The sequence below is a fragment of the Echinops telfairi genome, unplaced genomic scaffold (genome assembly GCF_000313985.2).
Source record: "Echinops telfairi isolate 266 unplaced genomic scaffold, ASM31398v2 ScPeMD7_45;HRSCAF=164, whole genome shotgun sequence".
NCBI classification, from domain to species: domain Eukaryota; kingdom Metazoa; phylum Chordata; class Mammalia; order Afrosoricida; family Tenrecidae; genus Echinops; species Echinops telfairi.
In genome coordinates, this window is record NW_022103943.1 from 1 (window position 1) to 18,426 (window position 18,426).

An 18,426-nucleotide genomic window follows, 5' to 3' on the forward strand; every position below is an offset into this window, starting at 1 on the left:
CACAGCCTAACCCTAACCCTAATCCTAAACATAAAACTACGTGTAACACTCATCCTAATCCGAAACCTAATCATAATTCTAAGCCTAACCCTAACCCTAACACTAACACTAAAATTAAGCCTAACACACTTCCTAAAGCTAATCCTAACTATAACCCTAAAACTAACCCTAACATTAAATCAAACACAATTCATAATCCTAACCCTCACCCTAACCGTAACCCTAATCCTCAGCCTAAGCCTAAATCTAAAATTAAGTCTAACACACATGCTAGCCCTGACCCTAACTCTAACATAACCCTAAACCAAACCATATCCCTAAACATAATCCTAACCCTGACCCTAACCCTAATTAAAAAATTAAGTCTATGAAACATCCTAAACATAACCCTAACTCTAAACCTAACTCTAACCCTAAATCTCACCCTAACACTAACCCTCTCAGCGTAAAATTAAGTATAACCTACATCCTAACCCTAACCCTAAATCTAACCTTAAACATGATCCTAGCCCTAACCCTAACGATAAAACTAAGTCTAACACTCATCCTAACCCTAACTCTAAGCCTAACCCAAACCCGAACCCTAACCCTAATCCTAAAATTAAGTCTAACGCACATGCTACCCCTGACCCTAACTCTAATCTAAACTTAAACCAAACCCTATCTCGAAACATAATCCTAACCCTGACCATAACCCTAATCCAAAAATTAAGTATAATGCATATCTTAAACCTAACACTAAACCTAATCCTAACACTATAACCCTAGCCATAAAATTAAGTCTAACACACACCCTACCCCTACCCCTAACAGTAACTCTAACCCTTACCCTAAACTGAGCCCTAACCCTAATCCTAACATGAACCCTAACCCTAAAACTAAAATTAAGTCTAACAAGCACCCTAACCCTAACCCTAACTCTCACCCAAAACCTGACCCTCACCCTAATCCTAAAATTAAGTCTCACACACATCCTAATACTAACCCTAACCTAACACTAATCCTATCCCTAAAATTAAGTCTAACACAACCCCAACCCTAACCTTAACTCTAATCATAAACCTAACCCTTACCTTAAACCTAACCCTAACCCTAACCCAACAGTTAAGTCCAACAAACATCATAAGGCTAAACCTAACTCTAACCCTAACCATAACCATAGCATTAAGTCTAACTCAAATCATAACCCTACCACTCACACTCACCCTAAACCTAATCCTTAGGCTAACCCTAAGCCTAAACCTATGCCTATCTGGAACCATAAGCCTAACCCTAACCCTAACACTAAAGTTAACTCTCACACACATCCTAATCCTAACGCTAACTCTAACTCTAATCCTACCTCTAACCCTAACCCTAAACATAACCCTATACCAAAAATTAAGTCTCACACACATCCTAATCCTAATGCTAACTCTAACCTTAACCCTAACTCTAACCCTAACCTAACCCTAAATTAAGTCAAGCAAACATCCAAACCCTAACACTAACTCGAACAGTAACCCTAACCCTAAAATTAAGTCTAACACACATTCTAATCATTTTCCTAACCTCAACCCTAAACCTAATGCTAACGCTAACCCTAACACTAACGCTAAAATTAAATCTAACACACATCCTAACCCTAAACTTAATTCTAATCCTAAACCTAACTCTTACCCTAAACCTAACCCTAACACTAACCCTAAAAATAACCTAATTAAGTCCAACAACCATCATATCCATAACCCTAACTCTAAGCCTAATCATAACCATAACATTGTCTAACGCACATCACAACCCTATCCCTCACCCTAGCCCTTATCCTAACCCTCAGCCTAACCCTAAGCTTAAGCCGAAGCCTATCTGGAACCATAACCCTAACCCTAACCCTAACTGTAACCCTAAAATTAAGTCTAACACACATCCAAGCCATAACCTTAACTCTAATAATAAGCCTAACCCTTACCCTAAACCTAAGCCTAACCCTCTCCCTAACCTTAACCCAACAATTAAGCCCAACAACTATTATAACCCTAACCCTAATGGTAACCCTAAACCTAACACTAATCCCAAAATTAATTCTAACACACATCCTAAACCTAACCCTAACTAACAATAACCCTAGAGCTAAACCTATCCCTGACCCTAAAACTAAGTCTAACACACATGCTAACCCTAAACCTTAACGCTAAACCTAACCCTAACCCTAAACCTAACTCTAACCCTAACTGCAACCATAAACCTAACTGTAACCCTAAAATTAAGTCTAACACACAACCTGACCCTTACCCTGTAACCCTAAACAAACCTTAAACCTAATGCTAACCCTACTGTAACCCTAAAAGCTACTCTGTTGGCTCCCTTATTACTCCCTTGGTGAACGTTTTCGATGCACACAGGAGTTTTATTTTCAAAATTTCTCAATGTGTGACTCCTCTGCATTTTTATCCTTGCCTATTCCCAATAGCCTGTGTCAAATTATTCAGGTTTGTCCCAATTCCTTTATTAATGGCCCTCATAGTTTGGTGTTTTACCCCAAGGTCTGTGATGCCCTTTGAGGTTATTCTTGCACACAGGGTGAGGAAAGGGTCTTGCTTCATTTTTTTCTGCAGGTAGATATCCAATTTTATCCCCCACCTCTTTTTTATTAAATAATTATTTTATTAGGGGCTCATACAACTCATCACAATCCTTACATACGTCATTTGTGTCCAGCACATTAGTACATATGTTGACTTCATCATTCTCACAACACCCGCTTTCCACTTGAGCCCTTGGTGTAAGCTCATTTCCCGCCTCCCTCCCTGCTCCCCCTCCACCTGAACCCTTGATAATTTATAAATTATATAATTTTATCATATCTTACCCCATCCAATGTCTCCCTCACCCACTTCTCCACTGTCCGTCCCCCAGGGAGGAGGCCATATGTAGACCTTGTCATCTGTTCCTCCTTTCTCCCTCCCCTTCCTCCACACTCCCGCTATCACCACTCTCTCCACTGGTCCTGTGGGGTCCTTCTGTCCTGGGTTCACCGTATTTCCAGTTCCTATCTGTGCCAGTGTACATCCACGCTGATCTACACCAAAGAGGGTACACACACCCACCATCTGCCGCTCTCCATTTGTGGAGGGAAACACCACAGGCTGACCGAGGTGCTCCCAGCACATTGAGACACACCACTACGGCTCCCTGGGACTTCAGCCAGTGAAACCCCCTCCTCATGGGTCCACAAACAACCATCCAGCACCAAGTGAGAGGACTATCGTGCTCACATTCCAAATAACGGAATAGAATTGAGAGACTGCTGGCAAACCTAACCAAAGTAAGGCAGGACCAAATTTCAATAGCAAAGGTGAGGGATGAAACAGGGGACATTACAACGGACCCTAATGAAATCAAAAGGATAATTACACAGTATTATGAAGGCCTGTACTCTAACAAATTCAATAACTTGGAAGACATGGACAATACTTGGAAAAACAATCCCTCCCTGGATTACCCCCGATGGATACCAAGAACCTCAACAGACCCCTAGCAATAGAATAAATAGACAGGGTTATGAAGGGATTACTACCAAAAAAAATCCCCTGGGCCAGAGGGCTTCAGAGGAGAATTCTACTAAGCATTCAAGAACAAACCGACATAGGAAAAAGATAGAAAACTGCCAAACTCTTTTTATGAAGCCAGTATAACTCTGGTACCTAAAGTGGGCAAGGATCCCAGAATAATTGAGAACTACAGACCAACATCCCTAATGAACATCAATGCAAAAATTCTTAACAAAATACTGGCCAGTAGAATACGAAAGTACCTAAAACAAATAATCTACCATGACCAAGTGTGTTTCATACCATGGAAGCAGGGATGGTTCCACATACAAAAGCCCTTTAGTGTTTTTGCCACATTGAAAGGAAAAACGATAAGAACTCCATGATCATATCAATAGATGCGGAAAAAAGGATTCGACAGCATCCAATACCCATTCCTGTTTAAAACACTCAAGATCATAGGGGTGAAAGGAAAATTCCTCAAGCTTATACAAGCCATTTATGAAAACCAACGGCTAACGTGGTAATCAATGGAGAAAAGATGAAAACAATTCCACTGAAAAAGGGGAGGAGACAAGGTTGCCCCTCATCCCCACTCTAATTTACATCTTACTTGAGGTCCTGGCTAATGACATAAGGAAAAGAAACGACATCAAAGTTATTCATCTGGAGCAGGAAGAGTTGAAACTATAGTTATTTGCAGACGATATGATTTTAAATATCAAAAATCCCCCAAACTTCGCAAGTGGAGTGTTGGAAGCTGTAGAGGACTGCTATATGCATCAGACAAGATCACAGAAGAGCACAATTTTAAAGGGTGTACCCTTTACAATAACCAAGCACAAATTGATGTATCTGTAGATATATTTGACTAACAAAACCCAAAATATTTGTACAAGGAAAACTACATAATACTATTCCAAGAAAGCGACCGTAAACTCAACAAAATGGAAGAATATCCTATGCTGGTGGATTGGAAGACTATATAGTAGATGTCAGCTCTCCCATGGGCACTGTATAAATTTAATACTATCTCAATACAAATATCATCATCCTTCTTCAAAGAATAGGAAACACTGATAACCGACTTCATATGGAGATGTAAGAAGCCCAGAATTAGCAGAGTACTCCTCAAGAAGAAGGACAAAGTGGGCGGGGTTGCCCTACCAGACTTTAGCACATATTATATAGCCACAGTGGTCAAAACAGTGTGGTTCCGGTAGAACGACAGATATTGAGAACGATGGAATAGAGCTGATCACCCAGGAAAAAACAAAAAGCAAAAACAAAACCAACAGCATAGAGACAACTGATTATTATAAAGGGCCCAAAAATATGAAATGGGAAGCAGATACCCTCTTCAATAAGAGGTGGGGGATACACTACCATGATCCCAATTCTAGGGTGGAATGACCCTAGTCGGAGAGATCACAGTGGAGGTGGAAGGGATGTTCCTTCAGCAGCGTGGGGCAGCACAGATGGTGGGCAGTCACCTGTACGGTCTTGGTATGTTGGTGGAAATTCCCCAAGCTGTTTTCAGGGGATATCACCAGCCACATGGGGTAGATTGGAGGGAGGGCTTGGTTTCCCCAGCTGCTCATAAAGCCAACAAGTGGGGGTGATAGATCCCTCAAGTGGGCCATTAACAATTGTCCTAGGCAGAGGGGAGTATCCTGGAGGCCGGTAGTGTCTTGTGAATGGAGAGAGAGGGAAGAGAAGAAAAATAGAGAGGAGAAAACAAAGACATGAGTTAAAATAAAAAACAAACTAACAGACACACACACAAAGCAAAAGCAAAACAAAAAGGAAATATCCAAACATGAAAAACTGAATCTGCTCATACTATGGCCACAACGAGAGAAGAGGTAGAAGAAGAGGAAAAAAGAACAAGCGAATGAAGAAGAAAAGAAAGAAAATATAGATAGAGAGCCGAGCCCCTTGTTGCGCTGTATGTAGCACTGCCCCATGTCATGTGCAGCTCTGCCACAGGGGGCAATCTGGAGCTCTCCCCACTGGGTGGGTGGAGTTGCCTTAGGCTTAGGATAAGATGCTAGAAGCTAGCAGTGGCATGTGGAAGGAAAGAGAGGGAGAGGAGAGAAAGAGAAAAGAGGAAAAGAGGAAGCAGAAAGAAACTAAGAGAGAGCAGAAAGAAAGAAAATGGAATGAAAGGGCAAGAAAGGCAAAAAACAAAATGTGCTCGCTGGGACTAACTATGGTGGGAAAGAGAAAAGAAAAAAAAAAAGAGTGAAGAGTTAGCTGATGCCTGATCGTCTGAACTTGGGGCCGGAAGGGTTTAACCCCGCCGCAAGGTGGCAGATTGGTGTGCCCTTTTGGTGCAGGATCCCACTGGTGCTGTGGCGTGTGAAAGGAAAGAGCAGGAAAGAAGAGGAAAAAGACAAGAAACAAAACAAAACTGGGTCCACTGAGATCAACTGCAAGATCAACTGCAGTGGGAAAGACAGAAGGGAGAGAGAAGAAAAAGAATACTAGGGAAGGAGATACTGATGCCTGATCATCTGACGGTGGGGGTGGAGGAGTTCCTACCCTGCCTCAAGGCAGCGGGTTGGTGTCCCCGCTTGGTGTAGCTTCCCACAGACGCTAGGCAGATTTACCCTCAAAGGCAAGATCGCGAGGGAGGGGAAAAATGAGGACCTAATGTCGGGGGTTTAAATGGAGAGAAAATGTTTTGAGAAATGATGTACAAATACGCTTTACACAATTGATGTGTGTATGGATTGGGATAACAGTTGTATGAGCCCCTAATAAAATGTTTAAAAAAAAAAAAAGAGTTGTATGAGCCACCAATAAAATGATAAAAAAAAAAAAAGGCAAGATCGCAGCAGGGGCCAGGAAGCACTTCCCTCAGAGGTGTTTTGTACTGGGCATCACTGGCATAGCTGCCTTGTGCTGTATGCAGCACTGCAGCGGAGGTGGGGTAGAATAGTTCCCTCAGTCACATGAAGGGCCCCAGGACAGGAGAAACATGGAGGACAGGCAGGACCTCTCCGGCTCCCCCCATTGGGTTTACACAGTTGCCCTAGATTGTGCTGAAATCGCTGATGCCCCAATAGCTCAGTGTTTGTACCCCCCCCACTCCCCCCACAGGCACCTGGAATTTCATTAAATTAAAGCCTCTGGCTTTGGGCTCTGGGTTTGTGCTCAGAGAGGCATTCTGAAACTGAGGCTTGCTCTTTCTTTTGTTGAAAGCCTCCTGGCTCTGTAGCTAACTTCTGACATTCCTTAGCACTGGCTCCCTTATTGTGCAAATGTATGTTAAAGTTTGTCTTGGAGTCAAACATTGAGCCTGCGTTGAACAGATTTTACCGAGAAAATATTTTCTCTCTTTCTTACATTGGCCTTATGGGGTGCCCTGTCTTTGGGGCTGTCACACTGACACCCAGGGGGAGGAGATCTAGCTTATCAGACAGGTTGTTTTCTTCTCGGGCAACTGGAACTGAATTCATCCCACAGGCTATAGCTGCTTGCTTAAGCTCTGCCACACTGTGATCTGACTCAGGTAAATTCCCTCACGTTTTTTCAATTGCTCCAAACTTATGGCCACTCGCGCTAACTACAACCCCTAGGATATGACTCCAAGGCAGATAATGGCGTGGGTAGCTCTGGTGTGGAGTCTAGTGACTAGCTCTCAGAGGTTCTCTTTGAGTCTGGGATTCTTTTTAATCCCTTTTGGACGTCAGCCTGGGGAAATCACTACTCGCTGCTGAACTAGGGTGCTAGTAGAGGCTCGGTCCAGAGATCATGAACCCAGCACGACGAACATAGAGCGTTCCAGTGAATTCTCGGTTTGCTTTGTGAGTGAAAATTTAAAAAAAAACAAGGGTCGGGACAGACCCTAGTACCCTAATTCTAATGTTGGGACTCTGCTTCCCAGTCTCCTTCATCTTACCTCTCAATTTTCTGGTCTGCCAGAAGTAGCTCCCGGGCAGGTAAATCTAACTGAGTGCCATCTTCTTCCTTCGGGCCCAAACAGACAATTTTATGCTCTGTGAAATGAAATGTCCAAAGAGAAAAAGAATGTAAAGGGCCAGCTAATTTTTCAGGGTCTTCCCAGTTCTAAGTTCCTGTGATGCCCTCTGTTGTTTTGTTTTTGAGATGGCTAATGCTGCCCTCAAGGGTTTGGTGCCATAATGTATTCTATCCAATTGAGATACACTTTACCCAGAGAGGTTGGAGAAACAGAACCTGATTTCTTTTTGCAATTCTGTCTGGCCACGGTATGTTTTGATGGAAAGAGAATCCTGGCCAAAGAATGACACCCTTGCCCTTCCAACCCCGAGTCACCTAGAACATTTCTGTGGAAGAATGGGAATGTGGGCAGAGTTCCTTTATGTTGACCTGGGCAGTTACTCTAACAAATCTGAATAGTACATAGACAACTTCCAACACCTCACCACATCCTATGATTTGATGGATTTTGAGAAAGAACCAGTGCACAAAGGTGCTAGGAAGTTTGCAGAGGATTTGCATGCAAAAAATGACAAGTAGGGCAAATGGCTGTGCCTTTCACTGACCCTGCTTGGGATCATAATCACACCAAAGAAAGACAAGGGGGCATGGGCACATTTTCTGGTGTGTATCACAAGTGGACCAATATCAGGAAGGCCAAAGACCATTAAAGAATGATGCCAAAGCGAGAGCAATTCATCAGGGACCTGAGGAAAGCTCTATGGGCTTAGAGTGGCTAACAGCGGCCCTGAGGAATCACACTGCTGTAGACATAGATTCCTATGAAGGGCACGTCTTCCCCAGGGACAAGTTCCTCACGCAGGTTGTAAAGGACATGCGGAAGAAGCTCCAAAAGTTACTGCAGAAGCCTGAAGGAGTTACCCTAGAAGAGATGGTTACTAGTTGGAAAGCTACCTTTTATAGGAGGGGAGAGGTGAAGAGGTGCTGGTTCAGGAGAAGGAGAGAAGGAAGAACATCAGGCATGCCCTAGCGTTGGCCGCACTTGCTAAGTGCCCCTCAACCGCCTCCCATGTTTCCCGGAGCGGTGATCAAAGTGCAAAGTGCTGTGTGTGTCAGGAAAAGGGGCCACTGGGCATGGAATTGCCATAGCCAGAACAGGCACGCCTGATGGCTAGGCCATCCCGGCAAGCAACCTGGCCACCAGTGTATCATTTGTCCTATGGCAGATAGCCAAGAGGGAGCATACCCACAGGCCAGTGAGCAGCTAGCTGCTCATTGAAGATTGGCTCAGCCCGGCCATTGAAGCAGCAGGAGACAGCTGTTATCAGGTCTGGCACCTCAGGCGAGCAATAAATGGGGTAGCAAGTTTGGTGGATTTCCTCCTAGATACTGGGGCTGCATATCCTGTCCTTACCTTCTTCCTTTGACTCTGGGTATCATTCACAGGTGAAAGCGTGGATCTCTCAGAAAACCCTCCCTCAGACGCATCACAGTGTTTAAGCCAGTAAATGCTTTTACTCCATTCCGGTGTTTAAGGAGAACAAGCACCCATTCCTGTCAGCCCTATGCTTTCTTCTTTTCTGAACTTCCCATGACAAAAACGCCCACCTCCAAGGCCAATGCCACCTCAAAGCCTTACCCCTGTCCCACCTAAACCGTGCACCTGTTTTGTTCTGTTTTCCCGATGTTCTCCGGTTACCAATGTCTCTGAACCAAGTGTGCCAGTTCCAGGACCACCAGCACCTGGACCACCCCAACTTCATCCATCGTGGGCCTGGAGTGCACACCCCCTTCCAACAGAGTAGGAAGGGTGTCACCCCACAACCCCACTTCATGCCCCATTTACCAGCAGGAAGTAGCTCGAGATGTGTTGCCTAGTACCCCAAAGATATGGGTCCATACCCCTTCAGTGGGGAAATGTGAGGTAGTCAGTTAGGGAGTCATCCTACTCTATGCCAAGGTGCCCCTGCAGGAGGTTGCTGCAGAGAATCAGGCGAGCCCATCCATAAAGGCTAGAGTGCATGGACAAATTCGGGCCTTTGAGACAGGACCCCAACCTAAGCCAGGTGAGCCATTGGCCTCAACCAGAACTGTCGACCAAGCCTCCCAGCGCGAGTTCCTGAAAAAGTCAGAATCAGGCCCCTAGCCCCCTCTTTTTCCACCTGACCCTTCGCCATGCTGCGGTTTTCTCTGGCTTCAGGTTTCCACTTGTGGGTGTGAAGTGCCCTGAGGGTGCCTGTGTACACCCTGAAACTTTTATCCTTTATGAAAACTCACTTGGATGATGATCCAGGTTTCAGCATTAATTCTTTCACTTGAGAAGCCAAGGACTGGGGTAACTTCCACCTGAGGATTCCAACACATCAACATTACGTCTTGGAGATTCATGGGTCTATGGAAAGTGGTGATACTGGAGAAAACTGGAATTCAGTGAATTTTGCAGTGTCCAAAACATGATATGTCATGGAACTCCTTTCGGCTGAGGGAAACATGGTTCCTCTCAGATCAACATTACCTCTGGGACATTCAAGGGTCTAAGACATGTGAATCATACTGGTTCCTGTGCTTCACAACTATATAGGCTCATGGAGAATTGTTTCCCAGTAAACGGTACATCCCTCAGTTTACCCCAAGGAGATTCATGTGCTATCAAAAACATTGAATCCAGCAGGTTCCTTGCCTTACAACTACTTTGGCTAAGGGAGCTTCATCGTGGATGTTCAGGATTCTAGAGAAAATTGCGCTTCAGTGAGTTACATTAGGTTACTGTATCCCGCTCCTTTCAGATCAAGAGTACCTCTGGAGATTCTGGGCCTAAGGAAAAGATGGTGATTCTGGAGAAAACTAAACGTCAGAGAGTTTCCGTGGGTTTCTGAAAAATGAGGAACCATGGTACTCTTTGTGCCTGAGGGCAACAGAGCTCCAGCAGCAGGATGTTTCTCAGTACAAGGGTGCTGCGGGCAGTTTCTTTTCTCTCAGAACAAGCAACATTGACCTGTGAGGATTCTTGAGTCTCATGTCAACTTTGTCCTGGAAGTTCCAGTGTTTCACAAAAGCCTTCCTTCTTGGAGGTTCACGTGCCTCCTGTTCAATGGTGCTTCTTCAAACAGTTTAATTTTCCTCAGTTCAAAATTACATTCTGGAGATTCACAGGTGCAAGAAAAATAGTGAATCAAACGGGTTGCTGTGCTTCACAACTGTATTGGCTCATGTGTGTTTATATTTGTCAGTAAAACGGTACATCTAACTGTGTCACTTCTCTCAGATCAATGGTCCTCCTTGGAAATTCATGGGTGTATGGAAAATATTGAGTCCTTCAGTTTCAGAAGTCTTTGCCCGTTGATGATTTTTATGTCTTAGGAAATGTCTTTATCACAAGAGCTCACGTGTCTCAGAACAACGTTAACTCCTGGATGCTCACGATTCTATAGAAAACTGAATTTCAGTGAGCTTCTCTGGGTTTCCCTCAAATGAAGCGTAGTGGCACTACTGGCGCTAGAGGGCAATAGTGCTCCTCTTAGAACAACATTTCCTCTGAGACAAAGAGGAGTCTAAGGAAAACGGTGGTGCTGCAGAAAAGTGAACTTCAGTGATTTTCGCTGGGTGTCCGTCATGGTGCTCCTTGCGTGTAAGGGCAACAGTGTCCACTCTGATTAACATGACTTCTGAGACATTCACGGGTCTAAGGAAAGCGGTGAATCTACAAGTTCCTGTGCTTCACTACTGTCTCGTGGAGATGTGTGTTTGGCAGTACAAGGGAACATGCAGCCGTTTAATTTCTCTCAGATCAGCATTATGCCTTGGACCTTCATGGGTCTAGGAAGACATTGAATCCTGCAGGCTGCTCTGTTTCTCAACCACGTTGCCCAATGAAGCTTTGGATGTCTTAGGGAAAGTATGGTGGAAGTTCACGTGTCTCAGTACAACATTAACTTCTGGATGGTCATCATTCTAGAGAAAACGGAACTTCAGTGAATTTCGCTCGGTTTCTGTGAAATGATGTCATGGCACTACTTGCACCTCATGGCAACTGTACTCCTGAAACTTGATCTTTCTCAGCACAAGGATGCCTCACGCAGTTTCTTTCCTCTCCCAACAACTTTGACCCATGAAAATTCTTGTCTCATGAAAATTGCTTTGTTGTAGCAGTTCAGGCGTTTCATGAAAACGTCTACTCTTGGAGGTTCGTGCCAGTCTCTGTTCTAGCAGTTTCATTCTTTCTGTTCTGGAGATTCATGGGTGTAAAGAAAACCGTGACTAATATAGGTTCCTGTGCTTCAACTACTGCACTGCCTCATGGAGATTTGTGGTTGACAGTACAACGGTCCATGCAGTTGTTTAATTTCTCTCAGGTCACATTACGTCTTGGAGATTCATGGGTCTATGGAAAACATTGAATCCCGCACACCTCTCTATTGGTTCCGTGGTACATGCTGGTATGTTGTGTTCACTTCTTGGCACATCAGGTTGAAGCCTGGTCTCCCTCTCCCTCTCCTGTGGAGATATAAACAACATAATACCCTTGGGTTGGTTAGTGCCCTATTCTCCCACCTCCATGTCATCTTCTGTTTTCTCTTTCTTTACCCCTCTTAGTTAATTGGCTTCCTTATGTATCCCTGGATTGGGTCTGAGCCCTGGCATAGTTGCAGGACCTCACTCCAGGGATGTATATACATAGTAGCTTTTCCCCTATGCCCCGTTTTTCTTTAAGCTTACCACAGTTTCTCTTGATGGAAATTTGGGGTGTTTCCAACTCCTTGCAATTGTGGACTGGACCGCGATGACATTGGAGCACAGATGTCTGGCGGTGGTTTGTTTCTTGCCTCTTATGAGCATGTGTCCACTAGGGGGATTGTTGGGTGGTATGGTAGTTTGATTTCCATCTGTTTTAGATATCGCCAAATGGATTTTCATAATGGCTGGATATTTCTACAGGTCCACCAGCTGTGGACCAGAGTTTCTATCTCACCACAGCCCCTCCATGTTACTTTCTAATTTTTTGAATTGGGCTATCTTTCAGGGTGTTAGGTGGTATCTCATAGTTGTTTTAATTTGCATTTCTCATATGGCTAAAGATCGGGAACATATTCTCACATGTTTATGAAGCATTTGGATTCCGGCTTCTGTGAAGCTTCTGTTCAGGTCCTTTGCCCACCTCCTCAATGGGCAGTACGATTTGTTTCTATTTGTAAGCTTGAAAATCTTGCAGACCAGCAATAAGGCCTTTGTCTGATGTGTCGTGATTAAAGATGTTTTCCCAGTCTGCGGGCTTCTCTTGGCGAAGTCTTTCCATGCACACAGGTGCTTTACCTTCAAAATATATCAATTTATGACTCCTGTGCATTTCTATCCTTCCATATTTCCGATAGCCTGTGCCAAGCCATTCAGGTTTGTCCCAATTCCTTCATTAATGGCCCTCATAGTTTGGGAGTTTAGCTCAATGTCTGTGATCCCCGTTGAGTTTATTCTCACACATGGAGTGAGGAAAGGGTCTTGCTTCATTTTTCTGCAGGTAGATATCCATTTTTATCCCACACCCCTTACTGAAGAGGGCAACTGCTTCCCATTTCATAATTTTTGGGCCCTTTACAAAAATCTGTTGTCTCCATGCTAATGTTTTTTCCCTGAGTGTTCAGCTCTATTCCATCGGTCTCAATATTTATAGTTGTACCGATACAACACTGTTTTGACTACTGTGGCTGTATAATATGTACTAAAGTATTGTAGGGCAACCCCTCCCACTTTGTCTTTCTTCTTGAGGAGTTCTCTGCTAATTCTGGGCTTCTTCCCTCTCCATATGAAGTCGCTAATCAGTGTTTCTGATTCTTTGAAGAAGGATGATGGTATTTGTATCAGGATAGCATTAAACTCATACAGTGCCCAGAGCAGAACTTACATCTTTACTATAGAGAGTCTTCCTATCCACCAGCATGGGATATTCTTCCATTTTGTTGAGGTCATGCTCGCTTTCTTGTAATGGTATTCTGTAGTTTTCTTATACAAGATTTTTGGGTTTTTTTAGTCAATTTTATCCACAGATATATAAATTTGTGCTTGGCTATTGTAAAGCGTACACCCTTCAAAATTGTGCTCCTCTGTGATCTTGTCTGATGTATATAGCAGTGGTCTATCACTTTGAACACTCCACTTGTGGAATTTGGGGGATTTTCGATATTGAAATCATTTTGTCTGCAAATAATGATAGTTTCGCCTCTTCCTGCCCCAGACGAATACGATTGATGTCATTTTTTTGTCTTATGTCGTTAGGTAGGACCTCCAGTACCATGTGAAATTAGAGTGGGGATGAGGGACATCCTTGCTGCTCCACTTTTTCAGTGAAATTGCTTTAATCTTTTCTGCATTGATTACCACGTTGACTGTTTGTTTTCATAAATTGCTTGTATAAGATTGAGGAATTTTCCTTCCACCTCTATGTTCTTGAGAGTCTTAAAAAGGAATGGGTGTTGGATGCTATCTAATGCCGTTTACGCATCTGTAGATATGAACATGTGGTTCTTATCATTTTTCCTGTCAATGTGGTGAAAATACTAAAGGGCTTTAGAGTGTGGAACCATCCCTGCTTTCCTCATATGAACCAAACTTGGGCATAGTGAATTATTTGTTTTAGGTACTTTCCTACTCTACTGACCAGTATTTTGTTAAGAATTTTTGCATCGATGTCCATTAGGGATGTTGGTCTGTAGTTCTCAATTCTTCTGGGATCCTTGCCCAATTTTGGTATCAGAGTTATACTGGCTTCATAGAAAGGGTTTGGCAGTTTTCTGTCTTTTTCCTGTGTCAGTTCGTTCTTGAATGCTTAGTAGAATTCTCCTCTGAAGCCCTCTGGCCCAGATGATTTTTTGGGTAAAAATTTCTTCAGGGACCTTCCTCTGTCCCAGAACTACTGTTCATTGTAGAAGTTTGAGTGTCTCAGAACAATATTGTGTTAGGGAGGTTTTGTGTCTCAGGACATAGGTGCCATGTGGAGGTTCATGTGCTTCAGAACAGTGTTGCCTCAGAGAGATTCTAGTGTCTCAAGAATACTCTAAATCATGGAAGTTTAAGTGTTTCAGAACGACGTTGCCTCATGGAGCTTCATGCTTCTCAGGAATAGTCTTTATCATGGAAGTTCAAGTGTTTCAGAACAAGAACATCATGTGTCTCCTGACTACTCTTTATCTCAGGACTAGTCTTTGTTGTGGAATTAAAGTGTCTCAAAATAACGTTGCCTCACACAGCTTCATGTGTATCAGAACTACTCTTTATCCTTAAAGTTGAAGTGTCTCATATCAGGCATCAGGGAGTTTCATGTGTCTCAGGACAACAGTGCTATGTGGAGGTTCATGTGCCTCAGAACAACGTTACATCTGGGATCTTCGTTTGTCTCAGGACTACTCTTTATCATGAAAGTTAGAGTGTCTCAGAACAATGTTGCCTCATGGTGCTTCATGGGTCTCAGGACTACTCTTCATCATGGAAATTTAAAAATCTCAGAACAGCCTTGCTTCAGAAAGGTGCATGTGTCTCGGGACTAGTTATTATTGTGGAAGTTCAAGTGTCTCAGAATAACATTGCCTCAGGGAGGTTCATGTGTCTAAGGTTCCTGTGGATGTTGATGTTTCTCAGAAAATGTTGCCTCCTAGAGATTCACGTGTCTCAGTACAACTAAGATTCTTACACATTCATTTTTCTCAGAACAACATTGCCTCATAGGAGTTTATGTGACTCAGCAAAACAGTGCATCCTGCAGGTTCCTGGGGCTCAGAACGACATTGCTTCATGGAGCTTTATGGCTCTCAGAACTACTCTTTTTCCTGGAAGTTCAAGTGTCTCACAGCAACGTTCTCTCAGGCAATTTAATGTGTCTCAGGACAAGGGTGCTATGTGAAAGTTCATGTGTCTGAAAACAACATTGACTCAGGGAGGTCTGAATCTCTTGGAAACAAAGGTGTCATGTGAATGTTCATGCTTTTCAGAACAATGTTGCCTTTGTCTTAGTACAATTGAGATTCTTGTGTGTTCATATTTCTCAGAACAACATTGCCTCATGGGAATTTATGTGACTCAGCAAAACAGTGCACTCTGCAATTTCATGTGTCTGAGAACAAAGTTGACCCATTGAGCTTCATGTGTCTCAGGACTACTCTTTATTATTGAAGTTCAGTTGTCTCAGAACAATGTTTCCTCCAAGAGATTCATTTGCCTCAGTATAAGTGAGATTCATGCTCACTCATTTTTGTCAGAACACATTGCCTCATGGTATATTATATGACTCAACCAAACTGTGCATTTTTCAGGTTCCTGTAATAGAACTATGTTGTCTCATGGAGGTTCATGTTTGTGGGATACAGAAAGATTTCCCCCCCAGGTTGTCACCCCATAATACATGACCCCATAATATTTTGAATATACACTTGGAGCTCAACTTCTCCCTGAGGGTATCAGCCATCTAGAGCAATTAGACCCTATTGTCTCTCCCACCCTAGCTGGGGCCCACTCCCTTCTGTTAAGAATAGTGGATTGTTTTCCCTGAAGGAGAGCCCAGAGACAAGGTCAAGCCAACTCATGGAGGACCAAGGTTAGGCTGCCATAAGCCAACTCATGGAGGACCAAGGTTAGGCTGCCATCTTGAATCTAGGGTCTTCCCATTTTGTCACATGTGTACCACTAGTGCCCCCATTCCTATTGCATGTACTCCCCTAGCTCATTCCCTTCCTGTTGTGTGTATGCCTATGGTACAACTCCTTCCCATTATGATGTAATCAGGGGGGCTTGCACGTCCCCAAAATATATATAAGCCATGACTAGAAATATATTTGCTCTCTCTCTGCAAGGACCTGGCTGCTGAGATAATGGTAATCCAGGAGGTGATAAATTACATACCTTATCTTGTCTGATGTCTCTTTAATTTGACCCCTCAATTATACAACTGTCCTTTGGACTTGTTTGATTGTGGTGGCTGGTACCCCACAATTTGGCACCCAAAACGGGGCCAATGGAAGGTCTTCCGGAGGAGAAATTACCCGTGAAATGGTGTGTAACCCCATTGGAAGTGGAGTGATTCAGGGAAATTGTTTGAAATGAGAATCTGGTTGGGGGATTGTCGGATAAGTAGACGAAATAGTGATAATAATAGAATAAGTATTTTAAAGAGGACAATGGGACAAGGTAAAAGTAAACCTAAAGCTTAAGGTATTACGATCATCCATTTCCTGAAAAAACAGGGTGTAAAAGTAGCAAACAAAAAGATGCACTGTTTTCTAAAAGAAGTAAAAAAGTATAATACTTGGTATCCTGAGGAAGGAACTGCCATTAGAGTGTGTTCCCCTTTGAGGTGTTAAAATACTTCAAACAGGCTGTCTCCATTTATGAGGCTGACTCTCCCTTCATAATTAGCATGATTTGATCTTTAGCAGAAACTGACTTGTGGATACCTGCTAACTCCCAAGTCTTGACAAAATATTGCCTTTCTCCATTTCTTGCAGTTTAAGGTCTGGCTGTCAGAAGGTGTGAAAACACTGGCTGACAGGAATGTGGAAGAAGGTATAGACACAGTAGTAGATCAGTTACTAGGGGAAGGGAATTTTATTACTCTGGAAACGCAGCTGCAACTTATCCACAGGCATTCTCACAGACTCATGAGGTTTGTCTGAGGGTAGCTATGGACAACTACACCAAACCTAAAGGGAAATGTTTTAGCTGCAGGAAGATTGGTCATTTTCAAAGAGAATGCCGGCAGCAACCACTAATCACCCAGGAGGCTAAAAGAGGGCCAGGGCGGGGGCCAGGGCCTTGTTCCAGAGAACCAGGACCTTGCCCTTAGCGTAAGAAGGGCAGTCATTGGGCAAATCAATGTTGCTCAAAATTCAATAGTGAGAGAGTCCAGTTGGCAAGCACTTCCCAGGTAGGAAACGGGTAGCAGGCCTTGCTCCAAGCCTGTTCCTACTGAGCCCAGCATATCATATATCCAACTCCAGTAAGCCAGATAAGTCACACAACTAGGGAAAGCTTTCAGTAGATGTAAACAGCCAAGAAGAATTTCAGCTTATACCAGGTAGCCCAACAGTAGTTATTAAAACTGTACTTAGGGTCCACTACCTAAAATAACTATAGGGCATTTATTAGGAAGATCTACCTAAATTCTAAAGATGTTCATATAGTTACTGGATCAGGATTATGAAGGAGACATTGTTAGGTAGCTAGCTTAGGCGACAGGGGGTTGTCCCTCCCATGCCTGCAAAGGCCCCATGGAGGAGGTTGGAGAGACATCGGGCAACCATTAGACACCTATGGGAAGACCCCACACTGAGCATGCACAGACACAAGACCCCTAAGCCCAGATAAAACCAATATCTTGGACAAACCCACCTTAGGTATATCACACAAGTGGGCCTAACAGCCAATGGAGTCGACCAATACCATCAACCACATGCCTCCCCAGCTAGAGGTTTGAAATATCCTGGCTGTGGGAAGGTCTCGCTCTCTTTTACCCTGCTCCTGATCAGTGGCAGGAGGAGGGCGAGGGTCTCCCTCTCTGCACAGGTGCACATGTGCCCGCTCTGGTCCTACTTAAGGGTTCACAGCCTCTTGACCCACATGCTCCTAGCCTCAGGGGTTCTTGGGCTTCTGGCCTCCTGGCATCCCCCCCGCCCCCAGTTCCCACACGTGTGGGTGCTCTTTTCCACGATAAGCACTCTCTCACACACAAACTTAGCAAGAGCTCTCACACAATCTCACTAAGCACTCACACAAATTCACTGTCACTTTCTCACAAACTCAAGGACTCGCAAACATACACAAACACAAAACCTGACCAAGCACTCTCATACACACTTGCTCATGAAGAAGTCTCAAACAAAACACTCACCCAGCATGCAGACAGCACAAACAACTCAGCAAGCACACACAAACACACCAAGCACTACAAACACAAACAGCACTCTCATACAAACCCTTGGAGCACTCTCAT

General features: G+C 43.8%; 1 protein-coding gene across 1 annotated transcript in view; it reads right to left on the reverse strand.

Moving 5' to 3' along the window:
• Nucleotides 1–7,437: 7,437 nt before the first annotated feature.
• ITIH6 (inter-alpha-trypsin inhibitor heavy chain family member 6) overlaps nt 7,438–18,426 on the reverse strand; it is a gene marked incomplete at its 3' end in the record, with an annotated part of 108,025 nt that continues 97,036 nt past the window's right edge. The window contains 1 exon segment of the mRNA XM_030885760.1: nt 7,438–7,534. Coding sequence (XP_030741620.1) covers nt 7,438–7,534 — 97 coding nt within the window.